The sequence below is a fragment of the Cibotium barometz genome, chromosome 35 (assembly GCF_041138505.1).
Source record: "Cibotium barometz isolate CiBa-2024 chromosome 35, ASM4113850v1, whole genome shotgun sequence".
Classification (NCBI taxonomy): Eukaryota; Viridiplantae; Streptophyta; class Polypodiopsida; order Cyatheales; family Cibotiaceae; genus Cibotium; species Cibotium barometz.
This window is the reverse complement of record NC_141080.1, coordinates 38,689,473-38,710,570: the sequence shown is the minus strand read 5'-3', so window position 1 is coordinate 38,710,570 and position 21,098 is coordinate 38,689,473. Positions and strand designations below refer to the sequence as shown.

The following is a 21,098-nucleotide window of genomic DNA, read 5'->3' as shown; positions in this document are numbered from 1 at the left end:
ACCGAGGTGGGAGAACCGCAGGAAGCTCCTAAGGAAAAAGATCCAAGTATGGAGCAAAGAAAGGTTACTTGAGGTACATCATCTTCGTATCCATGTCCTCAGGAGGATCATTGGCTCGATAGACCATTAAAAGTGCCGAGGAACAACCACTCTTGCGGACCCACCGTTTTGCTTGAAGAGCTGAAAGGGTTGTGTCCACGTGATCCGGGAGGTGCTCTTAAACCCGTAAAAAGTAACATTGGCCCCTGATGGGTGGAAAGCACGCAAAAGAATAAAGTGACGGGTTTCTGATATTCTAATGCTCCACATTATGTGAGATTTTAATACCCAAGAAAATGAAAAAATCACACCTGAAAAAGATTGCCATACATAATGTTGTTGCTGTAGGAGAAGCACCAAGGAGATGGGGGCCGGCAATCCAACAAAAATCTGCAACTGCAAGCGGCTGGTCCAAGCAACGGTAGTGGACAGCACAAAGCAAACGATGAAGGGAGTGCAAAATCCGTGGAGAAGAGAGGCGACTGCAAGTGGTACGCTGAACCGTGTGCAGGGCGACTGAAAACTGCACGAATACGGGCAGTTGGCACTGATTCGTGAGGGTTTTTTTTTTATGTTTTTTTTTTGTTTGTATACGTGTCTTAGGGTCATAACCTTGGGAGTGGGTACGACGGGTGTTTGCTTTTTTTTAATAAAAAATCAACAAGTCGACGTGCGCTTCTCAACAGGCAGCCGACTGGAGAAAAATCCACGAAGAAGGGATGCGCCGATTCAATGGAGGGGTGCCTGTCCATGAAAGGGTGCCAGCTAAAAGGTAAGCCTCCGTATTGTCTTGCCTCTGTTCAAGAGTTTTCTACATATGACTGGCCCGAAATTAATCAGCAAAAATTGGGAGTTGGAGACTGAATTTGATGGGGGCATTCTCTCCTGCTCTTCCATTCAACACTGGCTACACCCAATTTTAGGGTTTGGGCTGACTAATTTTAGGGTTAGGGTTAGGACTGATTTTAGGGTTAGGGTTAGGGTTTGGGCATGTCACAAGGCGGAAAAAGTTTGCTTTGATACCACTGTAAAGCTTTTATAGCTTTATTAACATGATTAAGACTTGGTTAATGAACATAAGAAAAATACTGCAAGAAAAGACTGAGTGATTGCATTGAAACGGGAGCCTTTCTTAAATAGAGACCAAAAAGGTAAAACTGAAGAGGCACATCCCTGTGAAGGAGTGTGGCTCTTGAATCAATGGTTATGTCCTTAAGACTTAAGGGGTGTGTCTTTAATGAATAGGCATGTCCTTTGAAGTGACCCATGTGCAAGGGTGAGACCCTTCACAAGTGTCTTTACAATTAATGAGGGATTAAGGAGTAATTAGGGAGAGATTAAGAGAGTTAGTCACAATCGTGACAACTTCTATTGGCCTACTCTGAGAAAGGACATTGAAACTTTATGATTCACGCATGTTTGGTTTGTCAAAAGGTCAAGTTTGATCGACAAACACCAGTTACATCTGGCTAACATCAGCCTTACATCAGCCTGTCTTCAGCGCTTACATCTGGGCTGACATCAGCGTTTATCTTCAGGCTTACATATCCTCATGAGGGTGAAGACCAGAATAGGCCGAGACTCACCGAAAGGAGAATGCCCCAAGAACTGAGAAAGCTGTCGGAAGAAGACGGAGGGGGCAAAGGAGCTGGAAAAGACGCTACGGAGGAGGGAAGGGAGAGACACGAGAGGGGGACAGAAGAAGGCAGAAGAGAGAGAGAAAGGGGGGGGGGGGGTCGCACGGGAAAACCGGGCGAATAAGGGACGGGGACAAAGCAAGAGAGGGGAAGCGAGCAGGGGCGGGTGGCAAGCGGAAAGAGGAAGGGGGAGGGTGGCGCAAGTAAAAAAAGGGGGAGGAGCGCTGAGGGGGAGAGGGGGGCGATGCAAGGGATGGAGGGGGGATGCACAAGCGAAAACAAGGAGCAAGGGGGGCTGCAAGCAGGTGGCGAGGGGACAGCGAAGAGGGGGGGAGAGGGGGGGAGGGGCGCAAGCAGCAAGAAAACGCGTAAGGGGGGGAGCTCGCAAATCCACGCTCAGAGTAGTTCTTTGACAAATAAAGTATTTTTAATAAATAGAAGATATAGTTTGAAAGATGCGAAAATTAATACATCACTTGTTGGATATCAATGATCCACCTCTTGGAAACCAAGAGTTGCCACACCCCCCATGATGTGTCATGATACCACACCACATATGACATAGATGCATAGTCGCCAGAAACGTTTCGGGGTTTTTGAGGTTTCAGGGCAAAACGTTTCGTCTCTCGGCTAAGAAACGTGGAGGTTTCGTAGTTTTTTCCATACAATAAAATGGTTTAGAACTTGTAGTTTGTAGAAGTATTTATAGGACTACCTAGTGCTAGCTAGGCACTTAAAATATGGTAACGTTTCGGGGTTTTTGAGGTTTCGGGGCAAAACGTTTCGTCTCTCAGCTAAGAAACGTGGAGGTTTCGTAGTTTTTTCCATATAAATACAATAAAATGGTTTAGAACTTGTAGTTTGTAGAAGTATTTATAGGACTACCTAGAGCTAGCTAGGCACTTAAAATATGGTAAAAGCTTAGGCAATTGTGGTCACAATTGGGCAATTGGGGAGTTGTGGAATTGTGACTCGTGAGAAATTGGACAATTGTGAGAAATTGGGGATTTATGAGAAATTGGGTAATTGAGAATTTAGGGAATCGGGAATATTGGGAAATTTGTGAGGAATTAGGGAAGAGAGGAGGAGGAGGAGAGGTGACTGCAGATCGCGTGCGTGCAAGGGGGGGAGAGAGAGAGAGAGAGAGAGAGAGAGAGAGAGAGAGAGAGAGAGAGAATGTTTGGACTACAGGAGAGAGAGAGAGAGAGAGAGAGAGAGAGAGAGGGAGGGAGGGAGGGAGCCCAACATTTTTTTTTTAACACTTAGGCAAAATTTTTAAAAAAGACAATTTATTTTTTTTAGAAACCAAAAAAAAAATCCCCGTTTATGAAACACGTTTCTAGCATTTCGGGGTTTCGGAGTTTCTCAGCCCAGAAACACGTTTCTATGTGAAGAGAGGAGGAGGAGGAGGAGGAGGAGAGGTGACTGCAGATCGCGTGCGTGCAAGGGGGGGGGGGGAGAGAGAGAGAGAGAGAGAGAGAGAGAGAGAGAGAGAGAGGGAGAATGTTTGGACTACAGGAGAGAGAGAGAGAGAGAGAGAGAGAGAGAGAGAGAGGGAGGGAGGGAGCCCAACATTTTTTTTTTTTAACACTTAGGCAAAATTTTTAAAAAAGACAATTTATTTTTTTTAGAAACAAAAAAAATCCCGTTTCTGAAACACGTTTCTAGCATTTCGGGGTTTCGGAGTTTCTCAGCCCAGAAACACGTTTCTATGTGACTATGCATAGATGGTTGGCCAAAATATATGCCCAACGTGCTTTCAAGAGCCACTAGCGCCCCTCGAGGCACACACATTCGCATGGGTCTGCGAAGGCCCTGGTATGCTAAGGCGAGTCCCTACTCTGCCTAATAGGCTCACACTTTAGACTAGTGAGCTGTTGGACTAATGAGTAAAACTTGGCAAGGTGGTCACTTAATTCTTCATTATCATTCATCTTGAGATCATAAAGTTTAAGCTTAAGAAATACTTTTGCGTTTGTAATTTCATTGCCAAAATGTTTTTCCAGCCTTTCCCAAATCTCCTTGGCTGTGGACTTGAAATCAACATGATGTACTAATCAGCCTGCAAGCCTGAGGCCTATAATCATGATGGCTCTTTGTCTGTAACATGCGGAAGCTTTGAGGAAGATCGGTAACTTCAATGCTCAGAAATCAGCACATGTTTCACAACGAGAATAACTCACAAAATTGAAAATAGATGTGCAAAAAATAGAGAGAGAGAGAGAGAGAGGGAGAAGAGGACACAGTATTAAGTCCCGAATAACCTCTGTAGGGCCCCCACCACAAATGGTGTATTTGCTCTTATTAGAATGATGCAAAATCTGAAATAAAAGACTGAACCTGAACCTTCTTGGCTGAGATAGATCTCTGTCCTTGACCTTCAATCCTTCACCGTTGTGTTAGCTTCTCCCTTGGCTGACCTGGCCCTTGGTTGGTTTATCAAGGGTCTGTTTGCTGAAAAAGACCCACGCCTAGTGAAATTAGCATTTAATGCTAATAAATGCCAACGTTTTCACGCTCTAACTTCTATACTGGCATAGCCGCCATGTGGGCTGCTGTCCAGACCTACGCAGGTTGCTGGGCAGCCCCTTGGCCTGGCCGCCAGGCTGGGCTAGCCCAAAGGCCCTGTCAATTGCCTGCCCATCCCATACTAGGGCTGGTGGGCAAGGCCTGGGGCCTTCCTGGCCCCCTTGGGGTGGCCCATAGCCTTCCCCGTGCCCATACCTAATGCACACCTACATCTACACAGTCGTCTGACATCTAGTCACAGACCAAATATACGGAGCAACTGACATCATTCCAAAGGGAGACTCATAGCGCGGACTAGCACTGCTTCATGTGCAGAACAATGCACACCTGACCTTGGACGCATGTGCAGGACAATGCTCACCTGACCTCGGACGAATGGAGTGGAACCATGGCTGACTCGTCCCGGACTGGGCTCACATGGGACCAGTTTTCCACCCCAGGTCCTGCACCTTCTTGTTCAGATATGTCTACGTGGCATCCAAGTACGGGATGCACGTGACATCCCCTTCTGCCTAACTTGACGGAAGCTGCATAGCCTCCAAATAGTCCGTCAATAAAGCCGGATAGTCGTCGAAGAACTCTTTGTCAAGCCATACCACTTTGTGGGTTCCTCGGTCCTGAAACTTTGTGAGGAACTGTCTGTGTCTTCAGCCTGAGCCATGCTTGAAGCGGTGCAAAAAGACCTATTCTGGAACCATCACTTCAGCTTCATCAATGATATCTGGTTCCGCTTCGTCTTTCACTTCTAAAGGCATTGGGACCTACATATGGTTTTAACCAGCTGACATGGAACACATCGTGCATAGTCCAACTCGGAGGTAGCTTCAACATCATTGAAACCTCGTTAATCTCTCTCTGGATGGGAAAAGGTCCGAAGCTCCTGAATGACAACTTTGGGCATCGCTTGCCCACCTGTTTCAACCTTTGCTTCATAATCCGAAGATAAACCCAATCACCTTCCGAAAACTTCATATCCCTTCGGTCTTTGTTGGCCTGTCGAGTGCAGACCTCTTGCTCTTTAGCCAACCTGTCTTTTACTGACTCCAAAATCTCCTGGCAGGACTCCATCAAACTGTTCGCTTCAGGTACTGAAGACGAGGTTCTGGTCAATAGCGACTGGAATGGTCTTCCAAACGCTGCTTCATATGGAGTCCTGCCAATAGCTGAAGAAAATGAATCATTCAAAACAGCTTGAACTAAAGGCAAATAAGATTCCCACTTACCTTGCTTATCGTGGACATAACACTTCAGCACATCAAAGGCCAACTGGTTGTAGATTTTTGACTGGCTGTCCCATTGCTTTCCAACAACTTGGACTTTCTCCACATCAATGTCATGCTGCTCAACCGTAGCTAAAAATACTAGTATGTCGTCCAAAAATATGGAAACACACTTTCCAATCAATTCCCGGGACACCCGCATCATCATGCGGTTGAATGTGGCTGGGGCGTTCGTCAAGCCAAAAGACATGACCACAAATTCATAGTGGGCCCGTTTCATACGAAGGACTGTCTTGGGGATGTTCCCCTCAACAATCCTCACCTGGTGGTACCCACTCTTCAAATCAAGTATCGTGAACACCTTAGCCCCGTTCAACCTCTCGAGAATAAATCTATTCAAGGCATCGAGAATCTTTTTTTGATAGTCAGCTTATTGAGTGCACGATAATCGACACACAAACGAGAAGACCCATCTTTCTTCTTGACAAAGAGGATCAGTGCTGCAAATGGCGACACACTTGGACAGATGAAGCCAGATTGCAACAATTCTTGGAGTTGGCGGTACAACTGCGATTCCATTGCCTTGGAAAGGTGATATGGAAACTTGCTCGGGGGTTCCGAGCCTGGGAGAAGGTCGATCTTGTGGTCCTCCTATCTGGACGGGGGGAGTTGGGGAGAGAAATTGTCCTGAAGAAAAATTTTCTGAAACTTTTCATGGAGAGCCAAATACTTCTCGAAATCCCTGGCCACCGTCTGGGCAGTCTGGATGTAAATCATCACACAATGTGTGCCTTTCCTGATGGCTCATTTAGCCTACAAGTGGCTTATGAGCGAAAAGTTTGGGATTCCTGGCTCACACTTAACTGGTCATTGGGGCGTTGGACACATTCCGGCTAATCTGGAAAGTGTGCTTGTCCCACTTGACATCAAGAAGGAACTTGTGAAACCACTGAATGCCCAAAATTATGTCTGCTCCTACAAGAGGGGCGACCATAAAATCACGCACAAACTCAATGCCCTGAATAACTAACTTAGCACCTAGAGCTTCATACTTGACGCTCGTTGTCATGCTTGTGCTAAAACCCTCAACTTGCTTCTCCACCGAAGTCGGGATGAAACGGGCACGTCGAGCGGCCTGTTCCATGACCACGTCCTCCGTACTGCCACTGTCAAACAAGACGACGACTCTCTTGTTAGAAGTCATCTCCTGTCCAATTTTATACACCAGGGCCTTTGTTGTGGGTGCACCCGCCCTTATCAGGTGTTTTATTATCATTTTTCCTCACTCCCCGTATTTTTTTTCCCCTATTTTTCCCATTTGTCTGTGGCTTGGGAGGCACCCCTGTAGTGGCAGGTGGACACTGAGCCTGGCCGACTGCATCTGTGAGATAGCCGACTGCACCTCATGAGTCGTGGGACTCTCCTGCTGCTGGCCGACTTATCTTGATGCTGGCCGACTGTGTTTTATCCAGTCGTGAGGCTTCTTGTGTCCAGTCGGCTGCCTATAGCAGGCCGACTGCACATGTGGGGGCATATAAATAGGCCCCCACCCCCACTCCACTCATTGTATCATATTCGGGATCTTCTTGTGTATATCAGAGCAGAGTTACACGCCTACATCTCTCTCTCTCTTGTGCTGTTTTTCTGCATGCGTTTTTTTTGCTCTTGTGTTCCCAGATCTGGTCATCATCTCCGCTGCGTATTCTGACATGGTATCAGAGCATTAGGCTCTAGATAGGTCTTGGGATTTGTGTGAGCAAGAGGGGGACTGTTTTGTGGCTGATTGGTGGACTGTTTTGGACTGTTCGGGAAGAGGAGAAGCAAGAGGACGGCGGGCTGATTTGCTGGACAGCCACTTGCAGGTTTTAGTTCTTCTCTGTTCCCACCCACCCACCCTTTTCAGAGGACATCCCCGCAATGGCAGATCTGTTTGAGATGGCCGAGAGACATGTGAAGATCCCGACACTCCCCACGTTCCCGGTGGACCGTCAGTTGGACGGGAGCAACTACGGCATATGGAAGGTGATGATGGAATCTGTTCTGGAGTCTTACGACCTCGCTCATTTCGTCATTGTTGGAGTTCCACGGCCGGAAGTTGAGGAAGGGGAGTTACCGTCAACCCGTAAGGACCGGGAGGCTCAGACACAGATGTGGGATCGTGTCAACGCCAGGGTCCGTTCATTTATCTTTCTCAACTACACACCGCAGGTAATCAATCATGTAAAGCACATGACACTGGCCAGAAGTATATGGCAGCATTTGGCCTCACTTTACAACAGGGTATCGCCCATGAAGAGGATTTCCTTGGAAGTACAGATGCGGGTTATGAACCCTGCAAAATCGTCGACGATGCGGGAGCATATTAACAAGCTGCAGGCTCTTCAGCAAGAGGTTCTTCAGGCTGGGAAGGAGATATCATCAGAGGACATGGCCATAACGTTGCTGTCACACTTGCCTCTTCGTACTCAGCATTTTACTCGTCGTTGATTACGAGTGGCAGGCTCAGCACCATCACGTGGGAGGAGCTTGTGCCCATGGTCCTAGACCAAGAGGAACGATTCACGAACCCTCCTCAGGGTGGAGGTTCGGAGGCCTTAACTGGCCAACGGTCGAAAGGCCGTAACTCAGGCAAAGGGAAGGCTTCGTCGGAGAAGTCTTTTGAAAGAAGTCCGACGCTGACCGCGAGAAACTGAAGGCAGAGAGGACCTGTAATGATTGTGGCGAGAAAGGCCACCATTGGAGGCAGTGTCCCAAGCGGAAGACCGAGAAGGGTGAAGATTCCTCAGTAGCAATCATGAAGACTCCGGCTTTTGTGCACCTGGAGGTGATGGACACCGATGCTTCATTTTCTTCAGGCAGGGAGGAGATTGGAGGACTCTCCGCAACGGATACTCGGGAGTGGATTCTCGATAGTGGTGCTTCCAGGCGGCACATGACTCCTTCCCGTTCCGGTTTTCAGGATCTCTGCAGGCTTTCTGGTCATATTCTTACTGGGGATACGTCCACTATCCCAGTTCACAGTGAAGGCAGGATGGAGATAGTTCCCGATGGCAGAGGGGGGAAGCATTCCTCCCAGGTGTTGTATGTTCCAGCACTTGGTTTTCATCTGTTGTCAGTGCATCACGTTTGCAAGACTGGCGTACGGGTGGAGTTTGATGAGCACTTTGTTGCTCTCCGGGACAAAGCAACAGGCCAAGTGGTTTGGGAAGGCGGAGTGGAGAATGGAGTTTACAGGCTTTCAGCACTCTCTCTCCCAGGTCCTCAGGTTTGTGATGAGTGGCAGTCTGGTTATGGCCACTTAAGTGTGGATACGCTGCAGGTGCGGGCTTTCCGGGACCAGATGGTGGATAGCTTGCCAATAGATGGCAGCAGTTGTTTGGCAGGAACTTTCCAGTATTGATGTTGGTAGTTCTTGTGTTCGTCAGTCAGAGGAAGCTGAACATGTCACTTATGCCCTGATGTCTTGTAGTATTTGGAACAAAGAACCTCCAGTAGTGGCAGGTGGCAGGTGCTTACTTGCAGAAGGAGGTGGTTTCTCCAGGCTTTGTGGTTCCGGATTCAGAGGGGGAGGTTGACAGGTTTCATCAGGTTTCAGGACTTGTTTGTGCACCGTAACAGGTGTTGATCCTTGTAAGCAGTGTGATGTCTCTGTGACTCAGAAGCTGTATGGTTCATTGATCTGGTTGATGGACACCAGATTGGACGGGAGCTTCCTGATGAGACAGTTGAGCTCATGGTTGCAGATATCTCTTTGGGAGGCAGGATTGCGTTTCCTGTGGTTTCTGCGGCATGCGAAGGATCAGAGACTCTTGTACACAGGAGGGGGATTGTTGGATGGAGTCCGACTCCACGGTTGGAGTGACTCGGTTTGGGGAGGAGATCCGGACACAAGGGGATCTACTTCAGGCCCAGGAGCAGTTTTACGGAGCAGTTGGAGACAGCCATCTTTTGCCTTGTCGAGAACAGAGGCAGAGTGCCGGGCTGTTTGTGATGCTGTTTGTGAGGTGGTGAGGATGCAGAGGTTGCATAGCAGGTTTGGGCTTCCACTGGAGGAACCCATGGTCATCCAGAGGCACTTTGTTCGTGAACAGATCGTTGCTGATGACATCTTGCTGGAGTTCTGTTCAATGGAGGACTGGACCTCTTCACGAAGTCGCTATCTCAGGATTTGCTCAGGCGGCACCCTAGCTCCCAGTGGTTGGTTTCACAGCCAGGAGCTGAGAGGGGGTGTTAGAAGTCACCTCCTGTCCAGTTTTATACACCACGGCCTTTGTTGTGGGTGTGCCCGCCCTTATCAGGTGTTTTATCATTTTTCCTCACTCCCCGTATTTTTTTCCCCTACTTTTCCCATTTTTCTGTGGCTTGGGAGGCACCCCTATAGTGGCAGGTGGACACTGAGCCTGGCCGACTGCATCTGTGAGATAGCCGACTGCACCTCATGAGTCGTGGGACTCTCCTACTGCTGGCCGACTTATCTTGATGCTCGCCGACTGTGTTTTATCCAGTCGTGAGGCTTCTTGTGTCCAGTCGGCTGCCTACAGCAGGCCGACTGCACATGTGGGGGCATATAAATAGGCCCCCACCCCCACTCCACTCATTGTATCATATTCGGGATCTTCTTGTGTATATCAGAGCAGAGTTACACGCCTACATCTCTCTTTCTCTTGTGCTGTTTTTCTGCATGCGTTTTTTTTGCTCGTGTTCCCAAATCTGGTCATCATCTCCGCTGCGTATTCTGACATCTCTGGCCACCTATGTAGCCAAAGGTCTTGAGCAATTCGTTGCGCTCATACTCTTGGTCATGGGCACCCTTCTGCTTATCTTCGAGCTCCCGACTAATAATTGCTCCAACCGAAGCATTGGGATCCGAAGAACTAGGGACAGCCACTGGGGTCTGTGTGGAAGCTGGGCTTACCACAGAAGCCGTGGAGGCTGAGGCAACGGTCTTTGGAGCGGTAGTCTTCTTAAGACACTCCCGAGAAGTGTGTTCTTTTATATGACAAAAGAAACACCTACCCTCCTTCTTATATTGAGCAATCTCCTCAACACTCAACTTGCCACCGGTCTTGCCTGCCTCTGCTTTCTGGTCTGGAGTAAGCCTGGGCGCATTGATCGAGTTATTGGAGCCAGAGGCTCCTGTGCTCTGTCCTGGGGAAGACCCCGTCTGATTCTGGCATTTTCCCCCCGAGGTGGTAGCCTTGGAAGTAGCCGACTAGGAAGTTTTGGGCTTTCCGCCATTGTGCTTCATTTCAGCACTCTGCGCAAGCAAGAGTACGTCTTCGAAGGTGGCTGGCCTAAACATACGCACCTCCCACTGGATATACATCAAGACCATACAAGAATTGCCCTTTCTTGTCCGTATCAAATAAGCCCAACTGCAAAGATAAGTTCGAAATTTTATTGGCAAGCTAAAGGACTGGTTGCGCGTTCTGACACGCTTCCCTAAACTCGTCTTCGAGTCGCTCAAGGTAATGGGACGGTAGAAACCGTTGCTTAAGGTCGAGGACAAACTCGTTCCAAACATAAGTTGCCATACCTAATCTGGTGTGGGCATGAGCCCACTGGGTCCACCAAGGAATGGTCTCACCTTCCAAGTACCAACTAGCTAAGATCACCCTGTCAGTATCACTTTTTCGAACTGCGGCAAAGTAAGCTTCAAATTGATGCAACCATGAATAAAGTGTTGTGGGGTCGAGTTTACCATTATACTTACTAAAATTCGTTTTCTCGAGAGAAAATGATTTGAGGAAGCCTGTCAGTCTTGCGTCCAAGGCCGCAAGCTATCACTCATGTTCCACACATTGCATGGCGTCATCTTCTGTCACCATTTGGCCACCCAAATGGTTCACTCTTGCTTTCACACTATGTACATACTGGATTGGTGTCCATGGCTTATGGAATATGCCTATGCAGGTGATTGACACGTGTCATGCTGTATAGTTGGATATGATATTCCGCTGGGACTTGATGTTATCATGCCCGGAATATCTGGAGGACTTGGCTTTCCGCTGGGACTTGTGCCTTTGTGTACATGCCCGGAAACGCCTGGAGGATTGGCTTTCCACTGGGTCTGGTATTGCGTATACTTGCCTGGAAACGCCTGGTCTTATATGGTTTCATGAACGGAAATTGCTCATGCCAATGCTGCATTGCATAGCATCTTTATGTGCTTGACTGCAAATGAAATTGCATGCTGTTTTCATGCCTGCATGACCTATGTGTAGTTCCGGGCTAGGGGACGCCCGCCCGTGAACCGTGCGTGTGAAACTGTCTGCTGACATGGTTGTGTGGCATGTGAACAGGTGGTAAGTATTACCCAATCTAGGCTCAAATAGCCCTTAGGACTTAGCCAATATTTATAAGTAAGTGCGTTCCCATTTCATTAAAGTTTGGGCGCCCAAAAGTCACTTATAAATTATGACCGCTTCCAAGTTCACACTCACTGAAGTCCCGAGGCGGACAAGACTCAATGTCCAGGACCTGATCCTCCCCTTTTACTCATAAATGGGCATCTCCCCATGTCCCTTCACCTGATTGGACCCCAATTCACTTACTTATTAAGAGAAATTCGTGTTTTCTCTTCATGAGGATTTTTGGAGGCTGAAAACTCTGTTTTTCCACCATTTCTCTCCATTTCCAAGCTCTCCATAGCCATACCCAACTTGCTAGGGTATTTTCCAAGCTTCCAAGAGTGTTTCCAAGTGCTAATCACTCTCCTACTCACTCCCAATGACTGAAATTCAGCAAAACAACTCTCATTTTTACTGTAATTTCTGGTCTTTTTGCTGAAAACCCTAATTTCAGCCTTCCTTTCTCAAGTTGAACCATAGGGGAAGCTTTCCCAAGGTTCCCTTCATCCTCTTGAAGACTTTTGTCGCGAAGGATTGCGGCAAATCGAAGATATCAACACTTCTAAAGCTTCCAACGCGAAGGCTTCCGCTTGCAACAACTTCTATGAAGACTGGTAAGCTAATTGGACAATGTGTTGTCATTACTTACTCAGTAGAAGGGCAGGACTCCTTGTTTAGCCGCCCTGTGTAGTATTTCTCTTGTCCTATGTGCTCTTGAGGATGTTGCTACCTTGCTTGGTAGAACATAGAGACAATGGTAGAGAATATGGGCACTGAAGTCGGGCCGGGCATCAAGGCAGCTCCTTGGTGATCTACATCGACATACCATTGTTTTCTAAATGCTGAATTTCATATGCATTGGCATGGAGGATTTGGCAATGGATGCCCGTGAAGCTATGTATTGAATTTCTCCAATAGTAATACAATTTACTCAAGGGAGGGGTCGGCCGTTCCGGCTCATTGTGTGCCTCTTGTCAATTCAACACTTTACTTCTTGTATTTGAGCAAGTGTCCTTCAAATCTTAGTGTATTTAAGTGTATTGATTAGCATTGTGTTCAACCAAGTTACATCTTCACGTTGTCGAATCTCCAATGCACGCATCTGCAACTCGAGCATCCAACTCGGATGCAGTCTTGACCCTTCGAAAGGGTCCTTGTGTAGAGGATCTGGAATCTGGGAAACGGAGGGAGAAGAAGAAGACGGAAAACGCGGAGCTGGAAAACAGGTGCGCTCTTCCAGAGCTAGTATCCACGCCTTATGCTCTTCCAACTTGGTACTCTAGTCTACGATTGCTCGCACCATTCGTTGGAACATCTCTTGTACACTCAAGCCTGATGCCCTAGCTGGACTGCCTGGTGCACTTCGGTCCCAAGGTTCTTGGTCTCTCGCCGTCGTAGCTCGCCATAGCAGGAAAATGCACCACCTTTCTGGAGCGCAATCTGACCATCCACTATGCGTGTGGGAGACTTCCGGAGTCTAAAAACCAACCACACAAGCGAGAAAAAATTTGTGGTTTCTTACTGAATCTTTACAATTGAAGTAGGCTCTGATACCACTGTAACATGCGGAAGCTTCGGGGAAGATCGGTAACTTCAATGCTCAGAAATCAACACATGTTTCACAATGAGAATAACGTACAAAACTGAAAATAGATGTGCAGAAAATAGAGAGAGAGAGAGAGAGAGAGAGAGAGAGAGAGAGAGAGAGGGAAAAGAGGACACAATATTGGGTCCCAAATACCCTCTACAGGGCCCCCACCACGAATGGTGTATTTGCTTGTATTAGAATGATGCAAAATCTGAAATAAAACACTGAACCTGAACCTTCTTGGCTGAGATAGATCTATGACCTTGACCTTCAATCCTTCACCCTTGCGTTAGCTTCTACCTTGGCTGACCTGGCCCTCGAGTTAGCTTCAGCACCTTGTGAATTATGAGATGGATTGGACTGAAATATGCCTTGGGTTTATATACCCTTAACTAGACCTGGTCGGCTGGTTTATCACAGATCGGTTTGCTGAAAAAGACCCATGACTAGTGAAATTAGCATTTAATGCTAATAAATGCCAATGTTTTCACACTGTAAATTCTGTACTGGCCTGGCCCTTGTGGGCTGCTGTCCAGGCCTGTGCAGGCTGCTGGGCAGCCCCTGGGCACTAGCTGACTGGCTGCTGGGCAGCCCCTTGGCCTGGCCGCCAGGCTGGGCTGGCCCAAAGGCCCTGTCGGCTGCCTGGTCAGGCCGCTTAGGCTGGTTTATCAGGGGTCGGTTTGCTGAAAAAGACCCGTGACTAGTGAAATTAGCATTTAATGCTAATAAATGCCAATGTTTTCACACTGTAAATTCTGTACTGGCCTGGCCCTTGTGGGCTGCTGTCCAGGCCTGCACAGGCTGCTGGGCAGCCCCTCGGCACTAGCCGACTAGCTGCTGGGCAGCCCCTTGGCCTGACCGACAGGCTGGGCTGGCCCAAGGCCCTATCGGCTGCCTGGATAGGCCCCTTAGGCTGGCCGACAGCCTGCCCAGCCCATACTAGGGCTGGTGGGCAGGGCCTGGGGCCTTCCTGGCCCCCTTGGGGTGGCCCATAGCCTTCCCCGTGCCCATACCTAATGCACACCTACATCTACGCAATCGTCTGACATCTAGTCACAAACCAAACATACAGAGCAATTGACATCATTCCAAAGGGAGACTCACAGCTCGGACCGGCACTACTTCATCTGCAGGACAATGCACACCTGACCTTGGATGCATGTGCAGGACAATGCACACCTGACCTCGGACGAATGGAGTGGAACCATCTCGTCCCGGACTGGGGTCACATGGGACCAGTTTTGGACCAGTTTTCCACCCCAGGTCCTGCACCTTCTTGTTCAGATATGTCTACGTGGCATCCAAGTGCACGATGCACGTGACATGGTCAGCCCCATAGGGTGACGTCTGGCCGTAAGTGACTTCTATTGACTTAGGAGAATGATAATATGATGAATGAACTTGACTAACTCACTGAATTATGACTTTATGCTTGAACCTGCCTACCTGCTGCTATATGATGCCCGGTTGTGCCCTGCATACTCGTAGGTGTCACAATTCAAGTGTCCGGATCTACTTCATATCCGAACAATTGTTGTATATACATCATGTTTTGGTAATATACACTAGGAGAAGGTTAGGTAAAGAGACTCTTTTCTACTTTTATGTCATAATTGCGTATGTGATTAGCATTAATCTCTCTAGCCTAGAGATAATCATCATTAATTACACTTCTGCATAGTTAGCATGTCACTAGAGAGAGCGCACAATACGTTCTAAGAGCCAAACACCCCCACCTCCAAGCATCCCAAACTACCACTCTGTCACCTTCAAATCCAAGACTCTGCACGACATGAGAACGTTTTATCGCAAGAGAGGGACATCATTATAGCCCTTCGCTCTGTCATGGAGGACGACGGTACTATAATTGGATGAATCATGCTTTCCTCTCACCCCTTGTACATACTAGCATCATGGAATAGCCACATGGGGCTACCTGTTCTTAATATAGGTAGGTAGTTTCTTTTTCAATCCCATGGATCAGTATTTTCATGGAAATATTGTACTACCATTTGGTCTCATAGACAATTGGAAATCTCTCTCTCTCTCTCTCTCTCTCTCTCTCTCACACACACACACACACAAAGCAAGATGGTGCTAGCATTGGATGAAGACATCATGTGGCTTGTTGGATTGATCACGTTGTACATGCAAAACTCACCTTGTACGTGGGTCCTTTTCTTTGGGTAGCTAGTTTTTTTGTCCCTTTCATGTTTTGTTGGCATACTCTTACCCATAGATCACATATATTAATTTTGGTCTCATAGTCCCTTTTGGTCTAAATGTAAAAAGAACTTTCTTTCTTTCTCAAATAAAAATCTAAATGCAACAAAAGCAAAATATAGAAAACAAACAATACTTAACTGTTAAGGTCTGACCAACTGGTGTTTGAAGAAATTGATTCAGCTGCCGCCTATACTGTAACATAGATATCAAAGAAAATCAGATGCCATGCATTGTAATTCCTTGTCAATTTAAGTGATACAAGATACCAAAGATCTAACTCATGTTCATTATTTGCAGTCAACAAGATCAACGCCAATTTTAATTTTAAAAACCTTCCAATAAACTTAGTAATAGATGCTCCTTTATAAAATCACAAGTAACTACCAAAAGAGCCAAACTCATAATACATACATTGAGACACTTTTCCAGACTTGGTACCTAACAGGACACACATCCCTCCAAGAGCAGCAAGCCAGGGAGGGGGAGGGAGCTCCCCATCCTCTGTCCTTAGCTTTATTGACCTTGCATGAGAGTTTTCTTTTGCTATGGATATCCTTGGAGGGTAGTAGTCTGCGTTGAGAGGAAGTTTTTTTTTCAATTTCTCGGTTTTTTTTTGCCCAAGGGGAGGGGACACGCATAATGTATGTCACATGCATCAGGCCCCAGATACATGTGTCATAATTACTGATAACATAGACACTGTAGTTGACGTAACAGAGAGACCATTGTGTACCCTATTTGATGAAAAGACATCACCAGTGATCATGAGATTAGGGCTTTCACACAAGCAAGTAAGATGCACACTTGTGATGGGATAATGAGCCAGGGAGCATTGGCCCATGAGAATGAACAAGCTGGAAATGTCAAAGCAGTAAATGACCAGTAAAGGAGCAGTTTGGAGCAGAATCAGCTTACAGCCAAAAAGTGCAGGTTTGAGTGGCACACGGGAAAAATCCTATAAAAGGGCCTCCCAGACCCCTTTCTATTCCATTTTTTTTCCTTTTTTTCCCACATTGAGATCCTGCTATTTAGTTCAAATCACTGCCTCTCTTCAAGCTCGGACCTTATTGGTTTGGAGCAGAAAGTCCATGGGGACACCAACTGCAGTGCGCACACCCGCTGGCAGAATACCTCTCGCGAGGAGGTTCCAGAAAAGGTCAACTCCAAACTAAATTCTTTGCCTTGTGTGTTTTAACTACATAAAATTTGAAATCTACACAAGCCGTTTTATCCAAAAAATTGGAATAGAAGAATACCTTGACGAGGAAGACCAACCATTTATTCGATCCCCAGTATCGTCAAGCACAAGCACACATAAGCATGCAAAAAAAAAATTGTCTTTGGATATCATACTGCAACATTAATGTTTAATTTCATTGAATTGTTAAGATCTTGCAGGTCAAGCCTATTACAGGTGCAGCCATGAGACAATGCTGAACGGTATGGTGAAGCACATGTGCAACCATGATAAGAGTATAAAACCCATGCTGAATTATATAAAGAAACACGACATTTATGAAGAAAACACAAGCGCATAGTAGGATATGAAGAAACATGCATCAGTGGAACATTTAGAAAGAACCACAAGTGCATCAGTAGAACATTTCAAAATACAAGCAGTAACATAACATGCATCAAAAAGCAGGCTAAATGGGCTAAGGTCCTCTTCACTATATATAGGCAAAACCAAACTATGTGTAGCCTGGGCCCTGCATGTGGACAGTAACCAAACAATGTGCTAGGTATTGCCTGCATGTGGCCAAACCACAAACCAAACTATGTGTGGCCTCCATGTGGCCAAAACAGAAACTAAACTAAGTGTGGCTGCACATGGCCCAGACCAAACGATATGTGGCCGAAACCAAACCATGGTACCCCGCATATGACGAAGCCAAACTATGTGTAGCCTCCTGCATATCGCCAAGTGCAGGTCCAATGTGACTTTAATGAAATGGACCAGAGTTTCTGAGAGTGATGGCACAAAAACTCGGCAGGAAGACGATTGAAACCAAAATGGGGACAAAATGCCATGTTAAAAGGCCAAAAACATTGGCAGAGAGGTGGTTGAAACTATGGTCTTTCAAAAGAAAAACAATTAAGAGGGAGAGGGCAGCATGTACCGTAGGCCAGTTCCTCCGGAAGTCTGAGGAAGCGTTTCTGAATTTCTGAACCAAACCAAACTGCTGATCAGCATTCTTGACTTGCTGGCTGGCAAAATCCGCCATTTCCTGAGCGCGCTCAGAAACTCTAAAACGGCGATCTAACTTCTCTGCTCCTTTGCGGGCATCGTAGCTGAGCTCTTCAAGCTTCTGGTTAGCGGCAGAGAAGCTCTGGTTCATCTTGCCTTGAAGATTCTGGGACTCAACGAACTTCACCGCTTGAAGCCAGGTGGACTCTACCACTTGGCCTGTTCTGTGGCTGAGAGAGCGGGCGGCGTCCATGAGGCGGGCAGCCAAATCATCCAGGCTATTATTTTTGGCACTGGCGGAAGCCGCGATCTGGACGCTGCTGTGGCGATGGCGCAGCCGAGCGTCCGGCAGCGGCTGGAACTTTAAGAAATGGCCGCCGGACGGCAGTGAGCGCAGCCTGGCCACGCTGCCGCCGCTATTAAGCGCGTGCAGCAGAGAAGGGTCTGAGGCAGCCAAAGAAGCGGCCATGGCTGGGTGGGTGGATGGCATGCACTGATCCTTTATGCCCTTCCTGAAATGTCTTTCTGTTCTCGTGTGAGAAGTGAGCGCAGCCCTGCGTTAGGCGGTGGCTAATGAGAATCTAGCACATACCCGACATTTTTGTTTTTACCTCTAAATTCTATTTTCTCAATTTTAAAATTTCAAGTATTTTAGTTATATTTTATTTTCATAAATTCATAAATTCTTAAGAAAAATGTTTTTTGTGAAGCATGCATGGGATGGGTGTTGAGTAGGCAACCATGGTCACGCCCATAAATGAGAAATGAGAGAATGACTCTCACAATTTCGAATATGGATAGGCATCTTTAAACTTATTTGCATCTTGGGAGGCCAAGCTAGAAATGTGCCATCCCCACGCAACGTAACTCGTTCTTGTGGGCTTCGCCTATTTTTTCAACACTTTATGTGGAAGTGTGTGGAATTAGTTTTCGCTTGCCTCCGTGATGGAGTTTCACTCATAGGCACCTTCTACACCACTCTCAAGTCTTCATCTCTAATTTGATCAAGCACATGGCTTAACCTTTTTTACAATAGCCCTCTAGTGTCCCTTTAGTGTCATCGATCAACCCAATCTCTTCGTAGCCTACTACCTTTCACCTTCCCTTTTTACCATGAGTGAATTCCATTGATCTATGTGCCAACAAGGCTTCATCAACAAGAGAGCTTATCTCTCGTTTGCACAAATGTCAAAGAACTTACTCCTAGCTTCTTTCCCCTTTGAGACACGACTGATGAAAGTCGTAACATTGCCAACGCGGATGTAAAGCAAAGGGCAGGTTGAATTTATAAGGCGGTGTCTTGTGGTGACAAGAAAAGGGGTGATTGCATTCCAAGAAACGTAATGAGGGTGTAAACCAAAGGGCAAGTTGAATTTATAAGGAAGTTTCTAGTGGTGACAAAAAAAGGGGTGGTTGCATTCCAAGAGGGAACATGGAGAGTGGAGAACAAGAGGCCTAGTACCACCACCAATTCAAGCTCAAACAAAAAGTTGAGGTAGTAGTAAGAGCTTAATAGAAGCTAGAGGAGCAAAGAAAATTAGCAAATATTTTGCACCTCAATGTCCTTAAAAATATGGATGAATGGGAAAGCAAAGTGCAAGGTACAATTCAATCCAAAAGGGTGGAGTTGATGAGTGGCAATATATGTTAATGTACAATCCACACAAGTAGTCAATGAGGCATGGAAGGAGAAGGAAAAGCTTAAATTAATATGAATTATGTCTACTATTTGGAGAGGGAGGGAGAGAGAATCATGTCTGCTATTGTGTGTGTGTGTGTGTGTGTGTGTGTGTGTGTGTGAGAGAGAGAGAGAGAGAGAGAGAGAAATTCTCATGCAACAACACCTACACAAGAAGCATTAGCAAGGTGAGTTGGAAAGCATTAGCAAGGCGAGCAGGAAAGCAAAGGTGTGTGTGTGTGTGTGTGTGTGTGTGTGTGTGTGTTGTGTGTGTGTGTGTGTGTGTGAGAGAGAGAGAGAGAGAGAGAGAGAGAGAGAAATTCTCATGCAACAACACCTACACAAGAAGCATTAGCAAGGTGAGTTGGAAAGCATTAGCAAGGCGAGCAGGAAAGCAAACCAAAACAATGTGCCAAGTAGAAAAAATGAATTTGGCATCCATGATCATCTAAGACAAGGTAGTAGAGGAGGCATCATGTTTCAGCACACTCTCTCTGCCAACATCACCTTACGACACAACTCCCTTTTTGAGCCCTCTAGAAGTGGCATCGTCATGGAGCAATCCCTAAAAAACGCCAAGCCTTTCTCCAGCTCTCATGAAGTGGCATTAAAGCACTATATTTAGAGGAGCCACAACCTCCACAATAGCTCCTCTATGTGTAATGCTCCAGTTTTTGGAAGTAAAGTAATTTTTAGAAACTTCGTGTCTTTAGAGTTTAGAATGTATATGTGAGTCTTGGAACTTATTTGGATGAAACAATAGGAATTTTTATTGTGCCCAAGAGTGATTTATGTTGTTTTGTGACCTATTTTAGAGTCAGAATTAGAAGAAAGTTTATATGATAGACTTGCAAATAATTTAGAGTAGAAAACTTTTATAGAGCAAAACCTAGCCCAATTCATTTGTGTAAGTACCCAAATCTACCCTCCAAACTAGTACACACGTCATTTACAGCTCATTATTTGGGTATTTTTCCATGCCACGGTTTTGCAAGTGAGTTTTGGGGATGAAGAAGGAGGAGTTTGGTATAAAGATCTCAAGAACAATAATGTGTAAAATTCATAGGGCTACAAAACTTATGTTGAGAGAGTTTTCCTCGTTGTTTAGGAGATACAGGCTCCTAAACAGAGCCATTTTCCTAGTGTTCAAAAAAGAGATTGTAGATTTTATAGGAGCCCCAATTCATCACTATTTGGGAGATACATGCTCCTAAAACAGGGCCATTTCCTAGTGTGACTATGCAAATTTTACATGAGCCTCTCCTTTAGCCTCTTCAAAGTTTGGTGGTGAGCACTCTTGCGTGGGTGCATGGCTATTATTCGCTACATGCATGATTCGAGTTTTATTGAAACTGGAGTTCTCTTGGGATTTGTTAATCATAGATTGCATTTTGATTAGCTGATTTTTCAGAGATTTCATGATTTCATGTGATTTAATCAAACCTCTATGTAGAGGGGCGATTTATACGAGTGTGAGTGAGTGAGAAAACTCGAGGGTGGGAGGTTCAAGCTCCACAATGGACTATGGTTTTGTACTTTTCTCATAATCGAATATTTGTGGCAATTCTTTGCAATATGGTGTAAATCTCCTATTTCAAGTTATTTCCTACAAAAATTTACTTTTTGTAATTTTATGTAAATTC

General features: G+C 46.3%; 1 protein-coding gene across 1 annotated transcript in view; it reads right to left on the bottom strand.

Annotated features, from left to right (window-relative positions):
- LOC147618419 (uncharacterized) overlaps positions 1-18,351 on the bottom strand; it is a 41,294-nt gene extending 22,943 nt beyond the window's left edge. Inside the window, exons 1-2 of the mRNA XM_086774856.1 lie at positions 17,710-18,351; positions 15,728-15,781 (exon numbers count right to left, since the gene is read on the bottom strand). Coding sequence (XP_086630982.1) covers positions 15,728-15,781; positions 17,710-18,267 — 612 coding nt within the window. The 5' untranslated portion in view covers positions 18,268-18,351. The remainder of the gene's footprint in view (positions 1-15,727; positions 15,782-17,709) is intronic.
- Positions 18,352-21,098: the final 2,747 nt, after the last annotated feature.